General features: G+C 37.1%; 1 protein-coding gene across 1 annotated transcript; it reads right to left on the bottom strand.

Annotated features, from left to right (window-relative positions):
- Positions 1-10,451: 10,451 nt before the first annotated feature.
- LOC310725574 (calcium uniporter regulatory subunit MCUb, mitochondrial-like) lies at positions 10,452-21,698 on the bottom strand. Its single transcript, XM_083540558.1, has 8 exons — positions 21,539-21,698; positions 16,479-16,533; positions 15,256-15,426; positions 14,805-14,909; positions 13,820-13,962; positions 13,191-13,385; positions 11,106-11,222; positions 10,452-11,008 (listed from the first exon to the last, which is right to left on the bottom strand). The coding sequence occupies exons 3-8, from the start codon at positions 15,335-15,337 to the stop codon at positions 10,841-10,843; spliced, it is 810 nt and encodes a 269-aa protein (XP_083396684.1). The 5' UTR covers positions 15,338-15,426; positions 16,479-16,533; positions 21,539-21,698; the 3' UTR covers positions 10,452-10,840.
- Between the last annotated feature and the right edge of the window lie 909 nt (positions 21,699-22,607).

A 22,607-nucleotide genomic window follows, 5' to 3' on the forward strand; every position in this document is an offset into this window, starting at 1 on the left:
GTGTGTTTGTGTGTGTATATAAGGGAGGATATGTGAACAGAAAGGAGTGCCACACCCATTGTAGTCATACACAGACATGACATTTCATTAATATCCTGGTTGTTCTTCTTGTAGTTATTATTATTATTATTATTATTATTATTATTATTATTATTATTATTTACAAAGCTTAAAAAAGTTCAGTTCACTTAAGAAGACGATAAGAAAATAAACAAACAAACCAAAAAAAAAAACCCTAACATTTTCCTTCCTCATTTTACACAAAATTCAATACACACCCCCACTTGTTTTTTTAGTATACAGGTGTACTTCCTTGATTCTGATTGGCTGATGGAAATTGTAAGGCAGTGGTAAACAAATTACAGCCCACAGGTCATATGTCTGTTTAAACCCGGCCTGGTGATAAAAAATTAAAACACAGGGGTGTCACTGGTGAAGGCGAAACATCACCCTGAGCAAAAACTGTATAATCCTCATCATGTAAAAATGGTATCATTTGATCAGGATTCGCATTGGATCTGTTCTGTCGTGACTCGAGAGCATCAGGTTGTGCAATCACCTCGCTCACGACATAGTGATTAATTTAATTAAACTGGTGCGAACAAACACCAGATCTAAAAGCAGAAAATAAGAGCAGCAGTGAACGAATAAACGTTTAGTCGCCGTTGTGGTTTTCAGCGAATGATTATGCATTAGTACACCAATGCATATTTTTGTATTTTTTAATCAGGCCTGTTAGCTTGCTGCGTTTATCTACTACAACAGTAACTTATCTGTTTTCAAACATGATTTACTGTGACTTTACTACGTTCAAATGCTTGTTTTTAATGTTTGTATGTTTAATTTATGCATATATCCTTTAATTATTATACAAGATTAAATTATATATTCTAGTTATAAATGAACAAAATGTTCGTAACGTGTTTAAAAATGTACTATATTTTATATAGATTTCCCCTTTTGCCTGAACTAGCATGCGTTTCAAGCAATTCCACTAGATTTTACTCCAAACACTACCAACATTTGCTGAAATTTAGTCTATTGTGTCTACACAAAGATATTTATTCTTTACATTTGCGATTGCATTAAGCCCTACTTTAAAAATGAACAAATCAAAGAAAAGAAAAAAGGCGAAAATAAGTGCCGAGTTTTTAATAAGGAATGGACAGCTAAATCTTTTTTTCACTGAAGTCTGTTCAAAGGCCCTATGCCCTATTTGCCAAGAAGCTGTTGTGGGTTTCAAAGAATACATCACCAGCCACTTCTCTAATAAGCACATTAGCTATAGTAGCAACCAGTCAATCCAAGAAAGGGTGACTACTGCTCTGACTTTAGAAGCCAATTTACAGGCTCAGCAAAACATTTTCCCCTGATTCAAGCACCAAAACCCGTCTATTTGCTGGCATTCAGATAAACAAAGTTAAATTAATTAATTTAAATCCCATTGTAACCCTTGAAACAAAAATATTACCCACCCCTGTTCTACCACCACAGAACACAGATCCACCAACAAACAAAAAGACAGACTTTAATTAATTTGATGTATTATTTGATACTTCGGACAATACAACTCATACAATGTGTTGAACTGAAAATCTGAACAATGTCTTCATATATGATAACTGGCATTTAGTATTCAATATAGTACATTTGCTTGTGCACTTATTTCTGAAATGTAGCCCATTTGTTGCTAACCAAAGTTTTGTCCATACCCTTACACCTTGTCCTGCAGTGCAAACCTTATAATATTAAATTGGTGTTTAAGTGCTTGTTGTACCTGTCTTTTAGTACTATTTACACCAATATTACACCGATCAGGCATAATTTTATGGATAACGATCAGGAATAACATTATGACCACATTCCGAATATTGTGTTGGTCCCACTTTTGCTGCTACAACATCCCTGACCCATTGAGCATTAACAGCATTAACTTCTTCAGCAATTTGAGCTACAGGAGCTCATCTGTGGGATCAGACCACACGGGCCAGCTTTCGCTCCCACGTGCATCGATTAGATTCACCACCATTCCTTCCCTGGACTAGTGCGACTTTTCATAATTGTCCGATAAACAGAGTTGTGTTCAGACATCTTATTGCATCCAAAATAGTACAGTGGACAGTACATCTCGAAGGTACACTAGTAGATACCAATAGAACGTTGAATATGTTTGAATCTTTCCAGACACAGGTGAGTGCAGTGGATGATAACATAGCAAATTTGAACTGGAAACCTGTTTGAACCTGTTTAAACTCCCAATAACACTATTCTGTATGCTTGTGTATTTGCATATGAAACAGAAATTTAGAGAGGCATCATGTAGAACTGCTTGAAAAGACACAACTGACAACAACCTAAAGAACTGGCACATAAATGCAACTCATCAAAATAAATGCACTTTAATTATTTTTGAACAAAAGGATGATAAATAAAGGGACCATGTGCAATAAAGTCTTACAGCCATTATATACTCAGGAACCATGTTTTCTGGTAATGTGGTGTTCGTGTAAAGTAAGACCTGCACTGCTGAGGGAGCATGTGTGGATCACGGAAGATTTAAACAGTGCTTACATAATTATAATGGAGCTTTATACAAATCACAGAACCGGGAGTGTCTTTACCATGGACAATGCCTTGCATACTGTACTTCTCACTTTATGCACACAAATGAATCCAGGGTGTGTCCCTGTCTCACTTCCGGAGTTTGGAGAAACACTGTGACCACAATAAATAGCTTGCAAATGATATGAACACGAACTGTGTCGGTGTCATGGAAACATCTCATTCTCATTCCTTTTGTCCCGTGTGGAACAATGCCAAACTGCATTTAGGGAAGAAAATAGCACCACACGAGTGATTGATTTCCTTTAGCAATTTTTGCTTGAAGTGCATATTTAGAGTTGGCTTAGCAGTTGGAAAGGGGAAATTAACTAAATTAGACTTAAAAACTTTAAAATATTAGACTAGGCTACTCTGTATTCTCAGCTAGTTGATTTCTACCGTCCATTCTGAGATGGATGAAAAAGCTTCACTGTGTAATCAGTGACATTTATTCATTCATTTCATTCATTCATTTTCTCCCGCTTATCCGTAATTCAAGTCTAAGAGGGCCCCACCTTCGACTGCTGCCCAATCCTCACAGCACTGTCCCTTACGGTCCCTCCTGTAGGTGGTGAGCCCATGGGAAGGCGGCCCGACGTCACTCCGACGTCACAGACCTTGATATTTCCCTCGTAAGGGACCCCCGGAGCATAGAGGGTTAAGGGCCTTGCTCAAGGGCCCAAGAGTGGCAGCTTGGCGATACCGGGGCTTGAACCCCAGACCTTCCGATCGGCAACCCAGCGCCTTAACCGCTGGAGCCACCACTCCCCCAGTGATATTTACTATGTAAGAAAAACAGTGAATCATTCTTTACGAACATAGTGACAGTTTAATAAAAACTGCCATGTGCTGGGCACTGTGTCCATGTGCCTGTTAAACCACTTGGAGTGTTTCATGAATATTTTAGTTCCACTGAAAAGAATCCCGATGTGTTTAGCTTGCTATCAGTCAATCACAGATGTATCCTGGAGGCAGGAGACATTTCATGCGGCTTGTTATTGTTTTTCGCATATTAAGCATAAATAATATGCTGTAATGCATTGTGGTTTGGGAAAGCTACAGACAAATTACTTTAAAATACATTTTACAAGAGAAAAATCCATACCCATTTGAGGCAGGAGGGTTTCAAATGATGCGCATTTTCACTGTAATTATTTTTTGTGATGGATGGTGACTTGAAATGTCTGGGTTTTTTTTTCATGGTATTACCTGGTACTCTAAAACTAATTATAAAAAAAAATAATACACAGGAAAATATATTTAGTTGAAGTTGCTTTTCTGTGATTGTTCAGAAGGTATTTGGTAATTTTCTTAAGAGTAGTACTAAAAAAGCTGTACATAACACTAATTATTAGGTTTAATAAAGCACTGATTGTAAAGTGTTATCATTACAATAGCAAAAGATGTTAGTAGTTGGATTCTTACTGATTGTATGGGGTGGACAGGTGTCTTTATGCAGCTAACGACCTCAAACAGGTGCATCTAATTTAGGATAATAAATGTAGTGAAGGTGGACATTTTAAAGGCAGACTAACAGGTCTTTGAGGGTCAGAATTCTAGCTGATAGACAGGTGTTCAAATACTTATTTGCAGCTGTATCATACAAATGAATAGTTGTGATGAGAGAGAAAGAGAGAGAGAGAGAGAGAGAGAGAGAGAGAGAAAGAGAGAGAGAGAAAGTGAAGATTTTAGTGTCAGCACTTGAATTAACAGTCATGGTATAACACTAGATACCATGAACATGAACAACAACCATGGAAAAAAATCCATGTGAAGGTGATATATATATATATATATATATATATATATATATATATATATATATATATATATATATATATATATATATATATATGTGTGTGTGTGTGTGTGTGTGTGTGTGTGTGTGTGTGTGTGTGTGTGCTAATTACCAGACACTGACATTTAATCAAATATGGAAAGCTATAAATTTACTCCATTAATTTTGAAATTGAATTGTTTATATACTTCTAGTTTAGACAGTTGGGATTTAACTTCACTATGAATGATTCAGAAATGAGAGATTTTAATGCTGATTCCTGGAAGCCTTAAAGATGTTTAAATGAGCAACAGCAAAAAGTTTTTATGTTATACAACCTAATGTAGCTACAGCATTAATATTTACTTCATCATTAACAGTAGGACCACAGTACACTCATTAATATTTGAAAATATTCATATGTTTAATGCTACATATAAATTACCATTTTATGGCACCTCACAGCTCTAGACTAGCGTTCCGTCACATGACAAATGTTTGTTGACATTAGGCTGTGTAAAATCAAATCTATAAAACAAATTTTATTTAGTGCATTAATGCGAAGATCAGCCAAAGCAGAATCCAACACAGCCATAGATACTGTATATGTCTTTCCTTGAAATCAATCACCACACAAATATCAGTATTAGTCTTTCTTTAAAAAAATTATACTGATACTGATCACAAGCATTTAATTTGAAGATCCTATTTTGCATAAACACTGCCTGGAAATGATCAGTTAAAACACCAAAGAAGAGCACTTTTGACTGCTTAGTGTCTTATATACAGCCAGGATTAGCAACATTATTTGGAAGACCCCTTCAGTCTCTCTCCTACAAATTGATTGTATTGTCAGCTCAATCAGGAACTTAAGGTTCTTTCATTCCGATACTGTCAAAACACATTTGTGGGCTCATCTATCTGACACAAACATCTATCTGAAACACCACAAATGTGTGATAAAGCCTTGCAAATGTAGACCTTTAGAGGTCAGGTGGAGGTGAGTGGTTTACTAAAACACTATAAATGAGAGTCTGGAGGAATACAGCAGGGATTTTTATTCTCATTTCTAGCTTGAGGGTGAAAAAAAATACCTCCTTCATATACCCAGCCTTTCTTTCTGAGTTGCTTAAGGCTGTCAAATGCAATACTTATATTTGAAAAAAGGAACTGAGAACTGGACAGAAGAAAGAAAGTGCTGAGAACAGGACAAGGAACTCACTATACAATATGACACTGGACAGATGCACTTGCAGGTTTAGGCAAATTAGGCAAAGATTCAGGCTTACAATCAAAAAACAGGTGTCATTACTGAAAAATAATATCTATATTGGGCAGTAACCTCACAACAATACAATACAATACGTTTTACAGGAATTTAGAGATTCTTAATTGAATATAAAGCATAATTCTACTACAGCAAAATTTAATTATGTAATTGCTCTTGTAACATTTATACAGTTTTGTATATTTACTGAATATAACAGTACTTTGAACATGTTAAACACTAACCCAAGTTTACTAACCAACAATAAAAACAGATGTAATGAATTTGCGCTTTAACATCTATAAAGGTAAGGTAAATTTCACAAATACTGCCCTCTGATGGTGAACTTTGGCGCAGAAAAGTCTGAATGTCAATCCTGCAGTGCATATTTAAGAGAAAAATAATACTACAGTTGGATGTGATTTTCCTAGATCTCAAGTACTCATCCCAATAATATTGATTGACAAATTTGTTAGAAAATACTAAACATATTTTGCTCTTCTTTTTTTTGTAGTCAGCAGAATAATGTGACATTTCAAGAACGGTTAAAAGTCATGTTTTTTTTTTTCATGTCAGAAAAAATATTTTATTTAAATATATAGATTTTATTGTATATAAATATGATTTAAACATTATATGATCTGTTACTTGATCTGTACATATATACATTCATTTTCATATTTTGTAGTACACATCACCTTTAGTCATGCATTCATTGTAAAGTACAGTAATGTGAGTTTTTTCCTAAGCGGGAGGAACAGAAACCTGACCCTGCAGCATTTCAGGTCTGATTTGCATTCCCTTTTACAGCACTTGGCAGATGCTCTTATCCACTTGCAGAAGTGCATTGTTGTCTATTTGGAAAAAGATTCGTTATACCAATGGAGCTTGACCATGAGCAAGCATCAGTGATTTCAATGTAATGCAGAAGCTATGGAGTGCCAGAAGTGAAAATGCTGCAGTAATGTGCAACTGAACAACCTCAAAATCAGTTTATTTCCTTTATTTGTGCAGGCTGTTGTTGATTGCAAAGCTCGAGCTACAGTATACACTAAATCTATTTAGTGATCCAGAATATTTCACGTTATTACACTTTTTAAAATATACCATTCGCAAATATAAGAGAAAAACTGCTATGGAACTGGATTATTTTACCCTGTTCCTATTCCTATGGAAAACAAATAAATTATATCCATTAGCTTTGCACCTATTCCTGCTCAAAAAGAACAAGGCTTTTTTCATAGTGCAGCAAAAATAGGTGTGTTTCTTAAACACATTTTCAGGAGAAATTTGTTTTTAAAAAAATCTCTAGTGAAAATGGCTGGTTTAATGAATTGATGCTATTGCGTTTTTCCAAATTCATTTAGCCTAAAGCACTCTGGATCACTCATGGGCATTATACTATTTAGCAAAAGGACTATTTGCGGTAAAAAATAATATTTACACCCTTTCAGACTTGAAGCCCAAAGCTAAACCTCAATTTCCAAACCAGGATCAATTTAACAAACCAATCAAAACATTATTAAACAGATTCAATATCAGTCTTGGCATAAATCTCTAGATCAAATTACATGGCCTTTTCCATTTGACTGAAGATGAGTGTAATTGCATTATGACCAAAGAGGATCAATACAGGGAATTGTGTACACAAAGCTTAAAGGAATGAAATGAGAAAGATTTTGCTTGTCCATATTATTTATAGAGTTTACTGATTGAGAACATACACCAACCAGACATTACATTTAGACATTATAACTTTATGACTGGTGAAGTGAATAACTGGGATTTATTAGGCAGCATGTGAACATTTTTTAAAAGTTGACGTGTTAGAAGCAAGAAAAATCGGCAAGCGTAAAGATTTGAGCAAATTGGACAAGGGCCAAATTGTGGTAGCTAGATGACTGGGTCAGAGCATCTCCAAAACTGAAGCTCTTGATGGATGTTTCTGGTCTGCAGTGGTCAGCATCTATCAAAAGTGGTCCAAAAAAGGAAAAGTGTTCAACCGGCGACAGGTTCACGTGCAGCCACGGTTTATTGATGGGAAGCGAAGGCTGGTCCGTGTGGTCCGATCCAACAGATGAGCTCCTATAACTCAAATTGCAGAAAAAGTTAATGCTGTTAATGCACGACGGGTCAGAACTGTTTTGGCAGAAAACGGGGGACCAACCCAATATTAGGCATGTGTTCATAATGTTATGCCTGGTCGATTGCCATTAAGTTATGCTTGGTTGGTGTATGCTGATGATTAGAAGACAGAGGAAAATAGAATGAGGTAATGGATCATGTGGCCACTCATTTTAAGTTTGTAGTTTAAGATTTTGGGAAATTAGAGTTTATGTTTGTAAATGGAGCAGATATAGTGTAATATATGTAAGTATGGGCTAGTATGTGAAGGTTTTTCACTAATATAGTTATTAAATTTAGCACTTTTTTATTCAAAGGGAATTGCAAATGAGCTAAAACACAAAGGCATCTATTAAGCTTATGATTCCCACTTTGAATGTAGGTGTCACATTATAAGGAGATAATCATATGCAAGTGCAGATTACTGAAATTTCAAAGCTATAAAAATAAGACTCCGTGAAGCAAACATCAAAAATAGATCATATGAAACATAAATCTGAGCATAAGCAATCCAACAGCATGAAACAATAAAAAGCATGGGAAGACAAACATAAGACAAAGAGTGCTGTGAAATGTGGGACTTACAGTTTAGTTTGTTGATGCAGGAATTGTAGTCCAGGGCCATAAATCCTGACAGTAGGACTTTCTTATGAGGTATGCCTTCCAATGCAACCACAGACCAAAATAAGAGCAAGAAAAAGAACTGTGTTTTGAGCCATTCAAAGAAAAATTACATCTGGTTCCTTTCAGATTTCTTCGTGTTCTCAGAGTGGTTGATTAAATTGTTCTTAACAGATCCAAATTTATATCTAAAGCCTCCTCTGTAAGTATTGGAGTGGCAAGGCTAATTAATTTATTTAAAATTAAAGATAAATATGAGACTATAGATCACAATTTAAGCCTCCATACCTTATATTAAAATTTAGCTTACACTGTGGTCTCTCATCTTGTATTCCTTTTTTTTAAGCTCAAGTCTTAATGTTTTCAACATATAGCAAAACTACAGACCTGACCTAGTGCTTTTGGCGAGGACTGTATATTTCTGTTAAGCTGCTTTGTGACATCTGATGTTAAAACAATATACAAATACATTTGAATTGAATAAACATTGATGCATAATATATTAAATTGAATTCAAAGGTATATAATTAAGCTACGTTCTTCCTTATGAACTTGTAGCTCAGGAAACACAAACAATGAAAGACACCATTACAATGAGAGTTTGCATCATTTGAAACCCTGCTTACAAAAAAGTGGATTTGACATTCATTTTCTCCCGCTAATCCGTAATTCGGGTCGCGGGGGCAGCAGTCTAAGCAGGCCCCCGCCTTCGACTGCTGCCCAATCCTCACAGCACCGTCCCTTATGGTCCCTCCTGCAGGTGGTGAGCCCACGTGAAGGCGGCCCGACGTCACTCCGATGTCACGGACCTTGATATTTCCCTCGTAAGGGACCCCCGGAGCATAGAGGGTTAAGGGCCTTGCTCAAGGGCCCAAGAGTGGCAGTTTGGCGATACCGGGGCTTGAACCCCAGACCTTCCGATCGGCAACCCAGCGCCTTAACCGCTGGAGCCACCACTCCCCCATTTGACATTTGCTTGCAAAATTCCTGGCAAACAATACACATCTGCTATTGTTTCAAGAAACTGCTACACACCACCACTGGCACTAAAATATTAATAAAATAACATGCAAAAAGCAAAAAGTGAAACATAACAGTTTATGAATACATATTCAACCTTACTAAAACTTAACAGTGAACAAATATTACACAGTTGCTTGCATAAGTACTTAAATCCACCCCAGGACTGAAAAAACATCCATCTCCATCTGGGAAAAAAGAAAATCCCCCCCAAACTAGGAATTCTTACAAAAAAATGTGGGATGGTCTTTTCAACCAACTTCAGCAAGTGACATCAAATCAACATGTAAACAAAAACAATATTTCATACCCTAAAATGAGTTCTACTATATATTTAAGTATTTGCTTTATCTACATACAAACATGTTCGCTTTGTATTTGATGATAAGAAGGAAAATATACATTACTTATCACACTTAGCTGGCTCGCTTGTTGCTAACAAAAGATGAGGTCAAAATAACTTCAAAATCACCCCATAAAGAGTGTGGTAAAGCTACCAAAAATGGTGCTCAAACAGAAGTGAAGTTTTCTTTAAAATACTCTAAAAGAACTCGATGAAATATAAAGTACTAGCTGAAAGTTCCCGTGCTTCGCTACGGAAGGCAGAACGCTAAGCAATATGGCAATAAGCAGTAAGCACTGAACAGGACTGGATGGTCAGAGATCAGAACGTAACGTCAACAAATAACGTACTACCCCTTTGTAGTACCGATACAGGGCAAACTACTTTGAAAATTATTTTTACCGTGCATCTAACATGTAATAAGAAACAATGTAGTAAGTTTCATGAGGATCCGTAATGTTATTTCGAAGAGTTTACAATGCGTGAGAAATCGCGTTTTTCGCGAGTTATCCGCGATCCAGGGCGAATTTTTCAAAACCCTTTCTTAGAGAGCACCTAAGACCCAAGAGGAAGGTATGTTCCAAATTTCATTGCAATCCGTTCAGTGGTTTTTGAGATTCCATGATGAGTGAGTCAGTCAGTGGTATTTGAGCTTTATATATATAGATTAAACGTACTTAAGCAACTTAGCTGCAATTTAATCATCTGTAAAGATTATGGAAGCTCCAGTTCTCCACCTGATCAGATGTGTGTGTCTGTTTCAAATACAGTAGTTTAAATAATTGATAATGTTTGACAGTGAAATTTAAATAGAAACAAAAAAAATGCGCCAGACTCAAAAGAAAACTTCTTTCAATTCTTGTGTGCGTGATTGATACTCATTCATTATGGTTTCATCATTATCGAGTTTATCAACTGTTCAGTGATGGAAAAAGTCTGTTCATGGCATTTGTAGAAGCCATTGTAGAAGATTGTTAATATTGATGCAGTGGTGTTCATGGTTTCTCAGTGATAGCATTCAAAGTAATTTCAAGAGATTTTTTAGCTGTCCACTTGAAAGCATCCTCAAAAGTGGCAAACAAGGAAATCACAGTGTTTCCTTGATACAAAAAAAGGTTTGCTGTGACCTTATAATTATAAAGAACACCATTATTAAGTTATAATGATAATGTGCAACATGACTGTTGTGTTTAATTTGTTCCATGGGCATTTGAGGTTGATTAGGGTACCGCAAACGTCTCAGGTCTTCCTCCACCTGATAAATAGAGCACAACAAAAAAAAAATAGTGATTATGAAAAGAGTGCTTGAAAGAAAAAAAAAATGTTAATTTAGGTCATAAATTCTAATGTACCAAAGCCAGCTCGTCTTTGAGCATGTTATATTTCTCCACGTTGAACTTTTGTTTTTTGGCACTTTTGTAGAAGTAATGCAGGAACTGTCTGTCATTTACAGCTGAGTAAACAAATGCCTGTAGGAAAGAATTCCATATCACCCATTTCAAGCATAATCCATTGAAAAAGCTAAGATTTAGTCTTTAGCAATTATAATTAATGTGTTAAAGCTTCTATTATTAGTCATTCATTTACATAAATGCACATACACTACCAGTCAAAGGTTTTTATAGATAGATAGATAGATAGATAGATAGATAGATAGATAGATAGATAGATAGATAGATAGATAGATAGATAGATAGATAGATAGATAGATTTTAATCATACCAATGGGAAATTTACAAATTCAGAAGTATCCACAAACTTTGGCAATAAGGCATGCAATAAATACTAAAGCATTTAAATGCAATAAACAAGTTAAAAAATTAAGAAGTCCTGTGCAAAACCAGTTTTCAGTAACCCGTACCCCTCCCCCTGTCCTAATACAGGACCAAAGAGAGCACAGTTCCTTGCAGCGCTCCCGTACTGCTAAACACAGTAATAGACCTGCAGGCCCCCTAGTCTCATGTACTGAGGTCTGCCTTGTCAGGTATTTTGTGATACACACTACTAGGTGTGACCCCAGTCCCATCTATGTTAGTTTATTTCTGAGGAGCAGCAGCTGGATGGTGTTAAAAGCACTGGAGCAGTCCAAAAATGTCATTTTCACAGCCACTGCCACTGTCCAGGCAAGAGAGGGATTGGTGTAGCATGTAGATAATGGCATCCTCCACTCCCACTTTCTCCTGGTATGCAAACTGCAGAGGGTTGAGGGCATGGCAGACCTGTGGTTTCATGTGGTGCAGCAGCACCCGTTTCATGGTCTTCATTACATGAGACATCAGGGCAACTGGCCTGAATTTATTCAGCTCTCCAGGATGTGGTTTCATTGGAACTGGGATGATGCAGGACGCTAAAGACGCACTGTAGAGGGTTTCCCAGCAAAAGGGCGTAGACCTTGAGTAGTTGTGGAGATACTCCATCGGGGCCAGGTTAGGATGAAGCCTCTTTAGCTCTCCTCACACATAGGCTGCCATGGTCATGGGTGGAGGGGCATTCTCCTCTTTGCTACAGTTGGTTCCAGGGTGAGAGACAGAAGTAGGGGTGGGGGGTGCAGTGTAATGAGGTGTGAATGAGTTGAGGTGGTCAAACCTGTTGAAGTTCTGCTGATTCACTCTGCTCACATCTCCTGCAATGGTGTCACCCTGCTTTGAGCTACATCCAGTGATCATCCCATACCTCCTTCATGCTGTCATTCTGCAACATCTGCTCCAGCTTCCTCTCATACTGCTCCTTTGCCTTCCTGAGATGGACTTCCTCAATGTTTTTACTGTGTGACCCCTGCAGTACATCCCAGTCTGTATTTCTGAAGCAGCCACTGGAGACCACTTCCTGAATGAGCATGTGGTTGTGGGTAGCCTCCTCACTCTTGGTTTGTAGTGAAGCTGAAGCAGAATAAGGTTGTGGTCTGCTTTCCCCAGTGCAGGCAGTGGGGTGGCGCTGTGTGCGTCCTTTACATTGGCATACAGTAAATCAGTAGTCCTATTTCCACTGCTGTTACAGTCCACATATTGGGAGAAAGCAGGTAGTGTTTTGTCCAGAGTAACATGATTAAAGTCGCCAGAGATTAACACAAGCACCTCGTGGTGCAGTGTTTGTAGTCTAGCAAAAGCAGAATGGATGTCACACGCTTCCTCTGTGTCGGCACCTGGGGGCATGTAAACAATTACAACAATGGCGTGCCCAAACTCTCTGGGCAAGTAATAGGGCAAACTTACAGCCAAAAGTTCAATGTCTCTGCAACAATTAGAGATCTTTATGCTCACATGCCCAGGATTACACCACCTTGTGTTCACTTATATAGCGAGTCCTCCTCCTTTCCAATATAAAGTTCCTATTAAAGTGACCAGTTAGTGTATACTGTTCACTTGGTTTAGGGTTTAAATTCTTCTCGACCACAATCCACCCATTTTGTTATGACACTAATAGTCACTGTCTTTTACCTGCTTGGTGAGAATGTAGTAGGTATAGACTGCCATGCTGAAGAAGTAGGTGAGAAAGTAAGCCAAAGGCTCCAAGAATTCCCAGGCTACTGACCATGTGAGCCAGACTCCAGTCTTCACTGAGAGAATAGCCAAACCCAGCCATAGAGCATGTGAACAACTTTGCTCAGCTCTAATGTCAAGATTTGCCTTCATCTAAACACACAAAAAAAATGTATTACGTGTTTAAACATAGAGTAGAATTTGCAGAACAAAAAATATAATAATACAAAGCTATTACTGTGTGCCTCATACATCTTAAATGTAAAAATGAACATAGTAAAAAGTACTGTAAACATTTGATCATTTATGATTTATAACAATCAGCTAGGGAAAAACATGATGTATGGACTGACAAGTGAGTTTAAACTGCAGTAATGCCACATCCATTCTAATCAGTGAAAGCAGAACTGACAGTACATTAATGTGGTGAAAAACAAAGGTCAAGGCAATAACGCTTTATTACAAGGTTATTTAAAATGTATTTATAAATGTTATAGATTATTTAATATGTATTTAATTATAAATATATGTATATATTAATGTATAAATTACAAAGTTGAACTTAAAAAAAAGTCATCAATAATAACCTGCTCTAGAGGAATTAATTCTTGTTTTAGAATGTTTAGTTTCTGGCGTAGCTTTATTTCCTGCATCAGGTGATGCTTTGGCAGGTTCAACTTGTGCACTATGTCCTTTATATCTGCCAAGCTTCTCAGGGCTTCAGTAGGCACTAATTTTTACTTACACACACACACACACACACACACACACACACACACACACACACACACACACACACACACACACACACACACACACACACACACACACACACACACACACACACACACACACACACACCATAAGTTGCATATATAGTAAGAGTAGTCCATTAACTATTATATGGTAAACTGAATATTAAATGTTAATTAGCTAATCTTCTATCCAGAATATTTTCCAATGCTAACCTTTGCTAATTCTCATACCTCTGACAGAAAGTAATTGAGAACCTTTTGCTTGAGAGTCATACTTTTCTTTACTAAATGCAACAAAGCACTGGTTATCCCCCCATGCAATAAGGCCATGTGAAGAACTATACAACTTCTTTTTATAGAACTGCATCCATACCTCCAGTTGACATTACTAACAATTGAACAAACTACAGGATCCAAAATCCTCATCACATCATGTTACACTCTTTCATAGTTTGACTCTGGCACCAAGTTCCATTTTGATATTTTGGCATGTAATTATATACCGGTTCCTTCACTTTTTTATTCATATTTAATTCCATGGCCTTCAATGTGTCACTTTGCTGATCACCAGGTCAGTCTTTTTTTTTAACTTTATGATTATAGCATGCACTTTCTGGTTTGTAAATTTTAACTACTTAAACTACTACTAATGAACCCTAAATCTGCACCTACTATCTACTGTCTATACATGTTTACTTACTAAATGTGTTCATTGCTGTAAACATTTGCATGGTAGTACAGAAAGCTAATCAGAATGCAAACTTTACAATGCTGAAGCTCTTGGCCAAAAAATATACCAGGCGCTATGGATGTATACCTGTTGGTGCTGCTTGGACATTGTAGATGACTCCATTGATACACAGCTGGAAGTCCTTGCTGAGAACAGTGCACATAGATGTATTGGAGGTCATTTCTACCCCATCTATGTACAAAGGGCATAACAAATTCAAGACATTTAATGGTATACTGTTTATATGAGCAACAAAACAATGTAAGGTCAAACCCTAGAGTTTAATTTCTTACCATTTCTTCATATAGTCTCTAGTTGTTATTAATAGTGCCTTTTTATGCCCTGTATGATGATTACAAGTGAAAAAAAATTGACTACTATTAAAAATAATTTAACAAATTAATATAATTGTATAGTACATGCTGAACCCAGTGGAGAGGTAGAGACTTTTACCTGTACAATGCTCATTACTAAAGCTAATGTGTTTGTCTCTAAAGATGGTGTGTGTGTGTGTGTGTGTGTGTGTGTGTGTGTGTACCTTTGGTGAGTACAGAAACTGTTGAGACTTCTGAATCCTCTCTTTTGATAATCTGAATAAAGTCACTGACATTTGAGACCATGGGTCTTAGGAGGAATAGACATTTCTCCTGTCTGAAAGGCAGAGGTAAAGCCAGTGCAGGGCGGCCATGTCTGTAGTGCACTGAAAGATCTACAGCATGGACGATACATCAGACAACATAAGTAATAATTTTTGTATATTTGTATATAGGGTTGCAAATACTATGATAAAATCGAGAGTTTTCAATAATAAAATTATTATTATAAAAATGCTGTTAACGATCAGTTGGGCTGCTAAAGTTACATGTTAGCATGAGGGTTAAGATAACACAGACACTTGCAAAATATCGGAGTCAACTGGCAGCAGGAAAAAGTGTGCATCCAATGCATTAGAGCATTTTATATTAAATGCAACAAAGAAGACTGTAACCTGCAAGTTATGCAATGCTAAACTTGTGTGGCATGGAATTACCACAGTGATGCACAAGCACATGAAAAGAAAACACACTGGTGTCACAGATAAAGGTGAAACATCAGCACGGTAAGTAAAAACTGTATATCCTTATTTTCATGTGAAAATTGTATAGTTTAATTAAGCACTATAGTGTAAACTGTGTTTACTAACTTCGGGACAGTCTCATTGATTCTGTTGTGACTTGCTAGCATCACCTCGCTCGCAACATAGTGATGGATTCAATTTAAACTGTCAAACACAAAATCTACAAGTAGCAAATCAGACATTGTTGTTGTTTTTTAGCGAATGCTTATGCATTTGTTTACCAATGCATATGTTTGTTCTTTCTTTTAAATCAAGCCTGTTAGCTTGCTTCACTTCTTCATTTCATTCTCTTTTTATAGCATTTGTCCACTACAGTTAACTTCTGTTTTCAAGCATGATGTTCTTTGGCTTTAATACATTCAAATGCTTGTTTTCAATTTTTGTATATTTAAATTATGCATATCATGTAATTATTATACAAAATGTAATTAATTTTATATTATATTATAAATGCTTATATACGTGTGTAACAACTGTGTGTTTGTAAAAAAAAAAAAAAAGATCAAAATTTTGGTACGAATAATCTGAAAATTATCTTTCAATTAATCGATTAATCGATCAAAAGATTTGTTGGTTGCATCCCTACTTGTGTATGCACAATATAAACTTTAATGATAAAGCAAGTTGTCATGAAGAAATATTACCACTGGATGGCGATACAGTGCTTCAACAGGCAACTGGAAAACTGCACCAGCTGACCTGAAAATACAGAAAACAAATGTTGTAGATCAATCCATTAACCAATATCCCACATTCTAGACACATATTGTAGACAGTACAGTGTCTGATGAGAAATGGAGTTGTGCCTTCTAGCCAGTGCCCTGATGTTGCTTCCACTTTTTGGAAATTAAGCTACAGAATCAGAATCATCTTTATTGCCAAGTATCATACCAAATAACTGCTTGAACTGGGTTGCATATACAAGGAATTGGTCATGGTGTGCTTGTGCTATAAAATATAAAAAAATATATAATAATAAATAAAGATAGTCATTGACTGTAAAGTTTGTTAGGGTATGTTATGTGAGGCAGTGCAATGATAATTTTTCTCAAACAAGTCCAAAGTGCAGGGTCGCAACATAGTAGTACTTTTTGCTTGTGCCAATGTAACACATTAAATGAACAATATGGGGTTTACATTACTGTAATACAGAGATGAGAAGTAAGGAAGTACAAATACTTTGTTACTGTACTTAACTACATTTCTGGGATCAGTATTTTACATCACTATTAATTTTTCTGCACAAAATTCTACCTTCACTCGTTAGATTTTTTACACAAATCTCTTTGCTTTCTACTTATTACATTTTCAAAACAGCCTAATTACTTTAGTTTGAATCTATTTGGTGACATGATCGAATATTTTTACGTTTTCTGCCCATCAACCTATTTCTTTTCGTTGTGCAGCTGGGTGTATCATTTCCTTGCTAACACACACCACAGACAGTCGCTGTTTAGTCTTTCAAAACATGAGTATCCTTACTTCTACTTGAGTGAAGAATGTGTGTATTTTTGCCATCTCTGTTGTACTGTAATGTTAGTGATTATAGAAGCAGGTCAGAGATGATGGTGGGTGTTATTTGCTATTTCTATAGTTCTGGACCAAAACACCTACTGCTTCAGACTCAGAAGTGTCCACTTCTACAACAAATGGTTTGGAGGGGTGAGACATTTTATACCTTCAGTGTATATTAATTTTCACATGGTCAGACATGAATAGGGTTAAATTAAGAATCATTGATGTAAGTGTCACAGGCCGGGGTGGCCTTCCCTCCCCTTCACAACGTACCACCTCGAGGAGTTACCCAGAGACACCAACAGACCAGACAAGGTAATTAACATCAAAAATTTGTATTTTATTTAGTTAAAATAAGTCCAATCTCAAACTAAAATCCACCGACTGATCCTCCTCTCTTCCACCGGGTTGCGTGGGAGGTTCGCACAACGATCCCACTTCAAACGGACAGAAGCAAATGATGGAGCAGACACTGGTAAGGGTTCAGACAACAGTTCCTCTTCGGCCAGAAGTAAGTAATGGAACAAGCACTGATAAGGATTCGCACAGCAACTCCTCTTCAGCCAAAGATGAGTAAGGGAGCAGACACAGGTAAGGATCCGCACAGCGGCTCCTCTTCAACCGGAGATAGGGGTAGGAAATTGACAACAAGGGAAAGGGTTACTCTTCTCACGGGACAGCATCAATCATTTAAGTGTTACCTCTTTTTGGGATGGGGGGAAGGATCGGGCAGGGGGTCATCTGATGCAATACAATAGTCCGTCGTAGATGGCAACCGGGGAGCTCTCTCGTTCCCTCCACAGGACCCACCCGCTAGCTGGGGGCCACTCCCCTTCCACAAGCCGACGGCCGTTGAAATACAGCGACGGACAGTAACTTCCTCACAGAACAGTAGTGGCAGCATCCAATGGCAGAGGACCGTTTCTCTATGTTCTCAGAACAACCGTGGTAAATACAGGATTTGACAATCAACAACTAGATTTCCTTACCACAGGGCAGTGATGGCAGCATGCAATAGCAGAGGGCAATTTCTCTATGTTCACAGAACCACAGTGGTGAGTACAGGTTTCAACGGTCAACAACTGGGTCTTCTTTCCACAGGGCAGTAGTAGCAACATTCAATGGCGAAGGACAGTTTCCCTAGGTTCACAGAACAACAGTGGTGAGTACAGGATTCGACAGTCAACAACTGGGTCTTCTTACCACAGAACAGAAATGCATAGATCTCTCAAATCCTCTTCAACTCAGACAGAATAGAGCTGCATTCCTGTACAGCATATGCTCAACACACAGCAGTTAATTAATTTCAGTTTGACCTTCAGAGCCCACAAGTAGCCAACTGGGGAACGGGCAGACACAAAATTACAGTTTCCACACCAGTGCACAATTCAGTCACTTCAAATGATCACACGTGTTCACTTCACATTAGGCACTGCAACTCACAGTGAATAGGGTACCTGCCGACTCTCTCCGCTCAACTGACAAACTGTACATCCAAGCTGTGTAGGTGGTCGACACTGCTCTCCAGCTCTTCCTTCTCTGCATACAGTCTTTCCCGTCCTTTAACGATCTGCCCTCTCGTGTACTGCTCGACGGGATCAACAGCTCAACAACCAAAGATTTCCTCCAGTCTGCATCAACCACAAAGATTTCGCTCCAAAGTTTTCTTCTCCTGCTACACATCAACCGGATCCTTTTATAATCCCCCTCACAAATCCATATCCCTCGTGGCCCAATCTCTGCTCATTGCCCAGCTGCCACTCATTCCCTCATTAGCAAGCTCCGTCAGCCTGTTTACACGGAAAAAAACCCGGAACCATTCTGGTGTTACATTAAACTCGCTCCCACCGGAAACAAGAATGGGAAGGGACAGTTCCGCTTATTCGTTACCCCGTGACATCAGCATTGATATGTTTGCTCAGCATGTTTCTCAGCACATATTTAGTAAGTCACCGGAACAAAAATGGAACCCATATGGCATTATGATTTACTTAAAGTGGCTGAACAGCATGCTGAGTTCAATCTTCTTTGCTATGGATAAGGCATCTGTCAAAGTCATAGATGTAAAAGTTGTGGTGAAAGTGAGCAGGGCTCTAAAATAAATGTGAGGGGATAAAGCAATGTGTGATAATCTCCTCTAAATTAGGACTTCCTTCTGTGGCTTGGATTTTATGTAAAAAAGTACAGTGGTTTAATGTGAACATTTGAGGTGGGTTACTGTCACTTAATGAAGTTTACCAAGAGATCAATCTCATTGCCCAGTTCGCTCTGATAATTTAATAAAATAAGAAATTCTGTTAGAGTACAAAACAATTTATAATAATATATTTAGCAAAATATGTTCATCATTGGAAAAGGAATCCTCTTCATTGTATTCTGCTCCACAGAATAATAAAATACAAAGATAAAAAACAAGAATACATTTTAACACTTTTTGTAGCATCTTTGTAGAAATGTGCTCCCTGCATTAAGGTCAGTTCATGACAATATATTAAAAAAACAACTGTTATATAACTTAATAATAGATTCAATTTCCTATGTTAACCAAAAGAACCCTTTCCTCACCATAATGCAACCTGAAACTGGGAGGAAGAATCATAATGTTAGTTTTTCATTTCATTGAAATTGTGCCACAGGCCATTCTCACTAAATGGTAAGTCATCCTGTACAGACCCCTCCCTTTAGGTTTCATCATCAGGAAATGTTTCATCAGTCGGAATAACTACAGGTAAGAATGTTTTTGATCAAGAACACAAGTGGAAGCATGCCATTCCAGCAAAAAATTTGCTTTCATTTTCATTTATTATATTTAATTTAGATTTTGTAATAATCCTAAGTGAATCCATATGTTTTGTCTGCAAACTTAATTTACATAAGTCAGTTAGCATGTCTGTAAACCTCAATGTAATATAACGCAATACTGTTAAGAAGCTAGAACTTACAAATATTGTCCAGTGCTAACTTATTATAAACTGTATATAAGAAATTAATCTTTTGAACAAAAGGGAATCAAATTAAGATTTGATTATTTGATCTTGGTGTGACCTTGATCCAATGTGGATCAATTTCAGAATCGAAACGCCATTTCTTTTTGGTATATTGCAGTAACAAATACAAATATAGATGGATGCAGAGACCAGCAGATGAATTATGGCAAAAAAAAAATAGCTAGGAAACTATTCAAGACATACCATTTCAGACATTTAATCATTATCCTGCTTGGATTAATTCCAAAATCAAATCAGCAAAGCGGAAACATTTACATTACCGCAGCGGATAGAACAGTTTCCTGTCCCACTTTCTGAAAATATAAAACTGCAGGTCAGGCAGCTCAGTGTGGATGGTACGTTTGGTGGATTGTACCACCCTCTTGAGAGCTCATCTTTCTGCTTGATGCCTTTTCCAAACCAGGGTATCTTATTTTTATTATTCAGGAACTTCTCAGTGGTGCAGGTGTGAATGTTCCTAAGCACCTCAAAGAGCAGTTAAAAGTTTCTTATGTGCCTAAGTTGGAAAAGATGCTGCTGGGCCTTCTTTACCAGGGTATGGATGAGAGAGGACCATAGTGGCAACACATTTGTTAATAAGGTAAAAGGACTGCAACCAGACAGGGTCAAGCTAACAGCAAGGCTATAGTTACTTAAATATTCTATACAACCATGTTGTGAAGAAAAGCATCTCAGAATGCATATGTTGATCCTACAAGGCAGATCAGGTTACAGACCTGTCAACCAAGAACAGGAATGTACACTACACAGAAGGTACAATAGGAATTGGCTTATTGAAACTGAAAAATTACTTGGGCGATTCAACCCCTCACTTAAGCAATGAGTGAGGCAGGTTTGTAGATGATGTGTTTGAGTGATTTTTATAGTTGATAGTGGAGTGTTTTTGGAGTGAGTAGATAAATCAATACTATCTCAGTGTAACAGTCCAGGCATTAAAAAGGTTTTAAAGTTTTGTGATCATTTGCACTTGTCCTAAATTATACACAGATATTTATTTATTTAATAAATTTTACATTTTAAAAAAAGGTCTTTGTTTTAATTCTACACAAAAAGAATCCTAAACAATGTTTCAAATACAAAATCGAATAATTTATAACAATTCAGAATGTATTTAATAACTCATAAAACATGATATGTGACACTACTTTTAGTAAATAATAATGCATTGCTGGAAATCTTACGGTTTTCAGTGGATTAGAGCTTGTTAAAAGGGCAGAACTATACTGTGGAAGACTGTGGTAAAATCCATACAGTTTGAAGACTGTCCTTAAAGCAAGCATGACTGGAGAAAAAACAAGTAGCAACAAGTTGCAGCACTACTTCAAGATATTCTCTTCAGTTCTATACTGGCAAGATGTATGGCAGAGGGTAGTGAGTGTGTGAATAGGATTTTCACCATCCTCTCTATTAAAGATTTTCTCCTCAACCGTTTTTATTTCCTTCTGCTCCTCCTACCAGAGAACTAAAGAGAAGAGTCTGTAAAATAGGAGATGTGACTGGAAAGGTGTAGGTGTTTAGGTATGTATGTATGTCAATGTGGTGGTCATACACAGGGGTGCTATGGTCATACACAGTTTTTTATGTTTTAAAAAGGTTGCAGTTATTTTAGCTTAAACAGAATACAAAGTGTATACTGTATATACAGTTTTTTTTCTAAAGTACACATACCTACACAACAGGTGTATTTTGTAAACAGGTATCCATTATTCCACAGTGATACTTAAATATTGGATACTTGAATACTCAGAATACTTGATTCTGATTGGCTGACAGATCTTCTAGGCATGCAATTATTTTTCTGTTTCAATGCAGCTAAAGTATTTCCAGGCCGGTCTTGACCGCATTACAACAACATATCACTGAATAGTTTGTTAAAATAATGGAAATGTTAGTGGTTAGTTAGTTTAGTATGTTTGTTTACTGTCACAGCACATAGATCTACAGATCTTTTACCATAAGCACACTGGGGCATTTTACTGTATGTATAATTCCACTGATCTGTTTCACTTCCTACTTAGAAATTTTGACCATAGTTACAAAGTTATTGTGATATCATCATTGGACAGGCCAGACTATGTTTTTCAGTAATATGTAAAGATGTAAAATAAAGAGCCACATAAACAGCATTTGGCCAAATTGTGTTTGAATTGTCACTTATTGAAACCCATTGATCATACTATCCTGCTTGCTAGACTTGAGAACATTGTTGGAATAAAGGGAACAGCTCTCTCCAGGTTTAGGTCTTATTTG

The sequence above is a fragment of the Silurus aristotelis genome (genome assembly GCF_946808225.1).
Source record: "Silurus aristotelis genome assembly, chromosome: 4".
NCBI classification, from domain to species: domain Eukaryota; kingdom Metazoa; phylum Chordata; class Actinopteri; order Siluriformes; family Siluridae; genus Silurus; species Silurus aristotelis.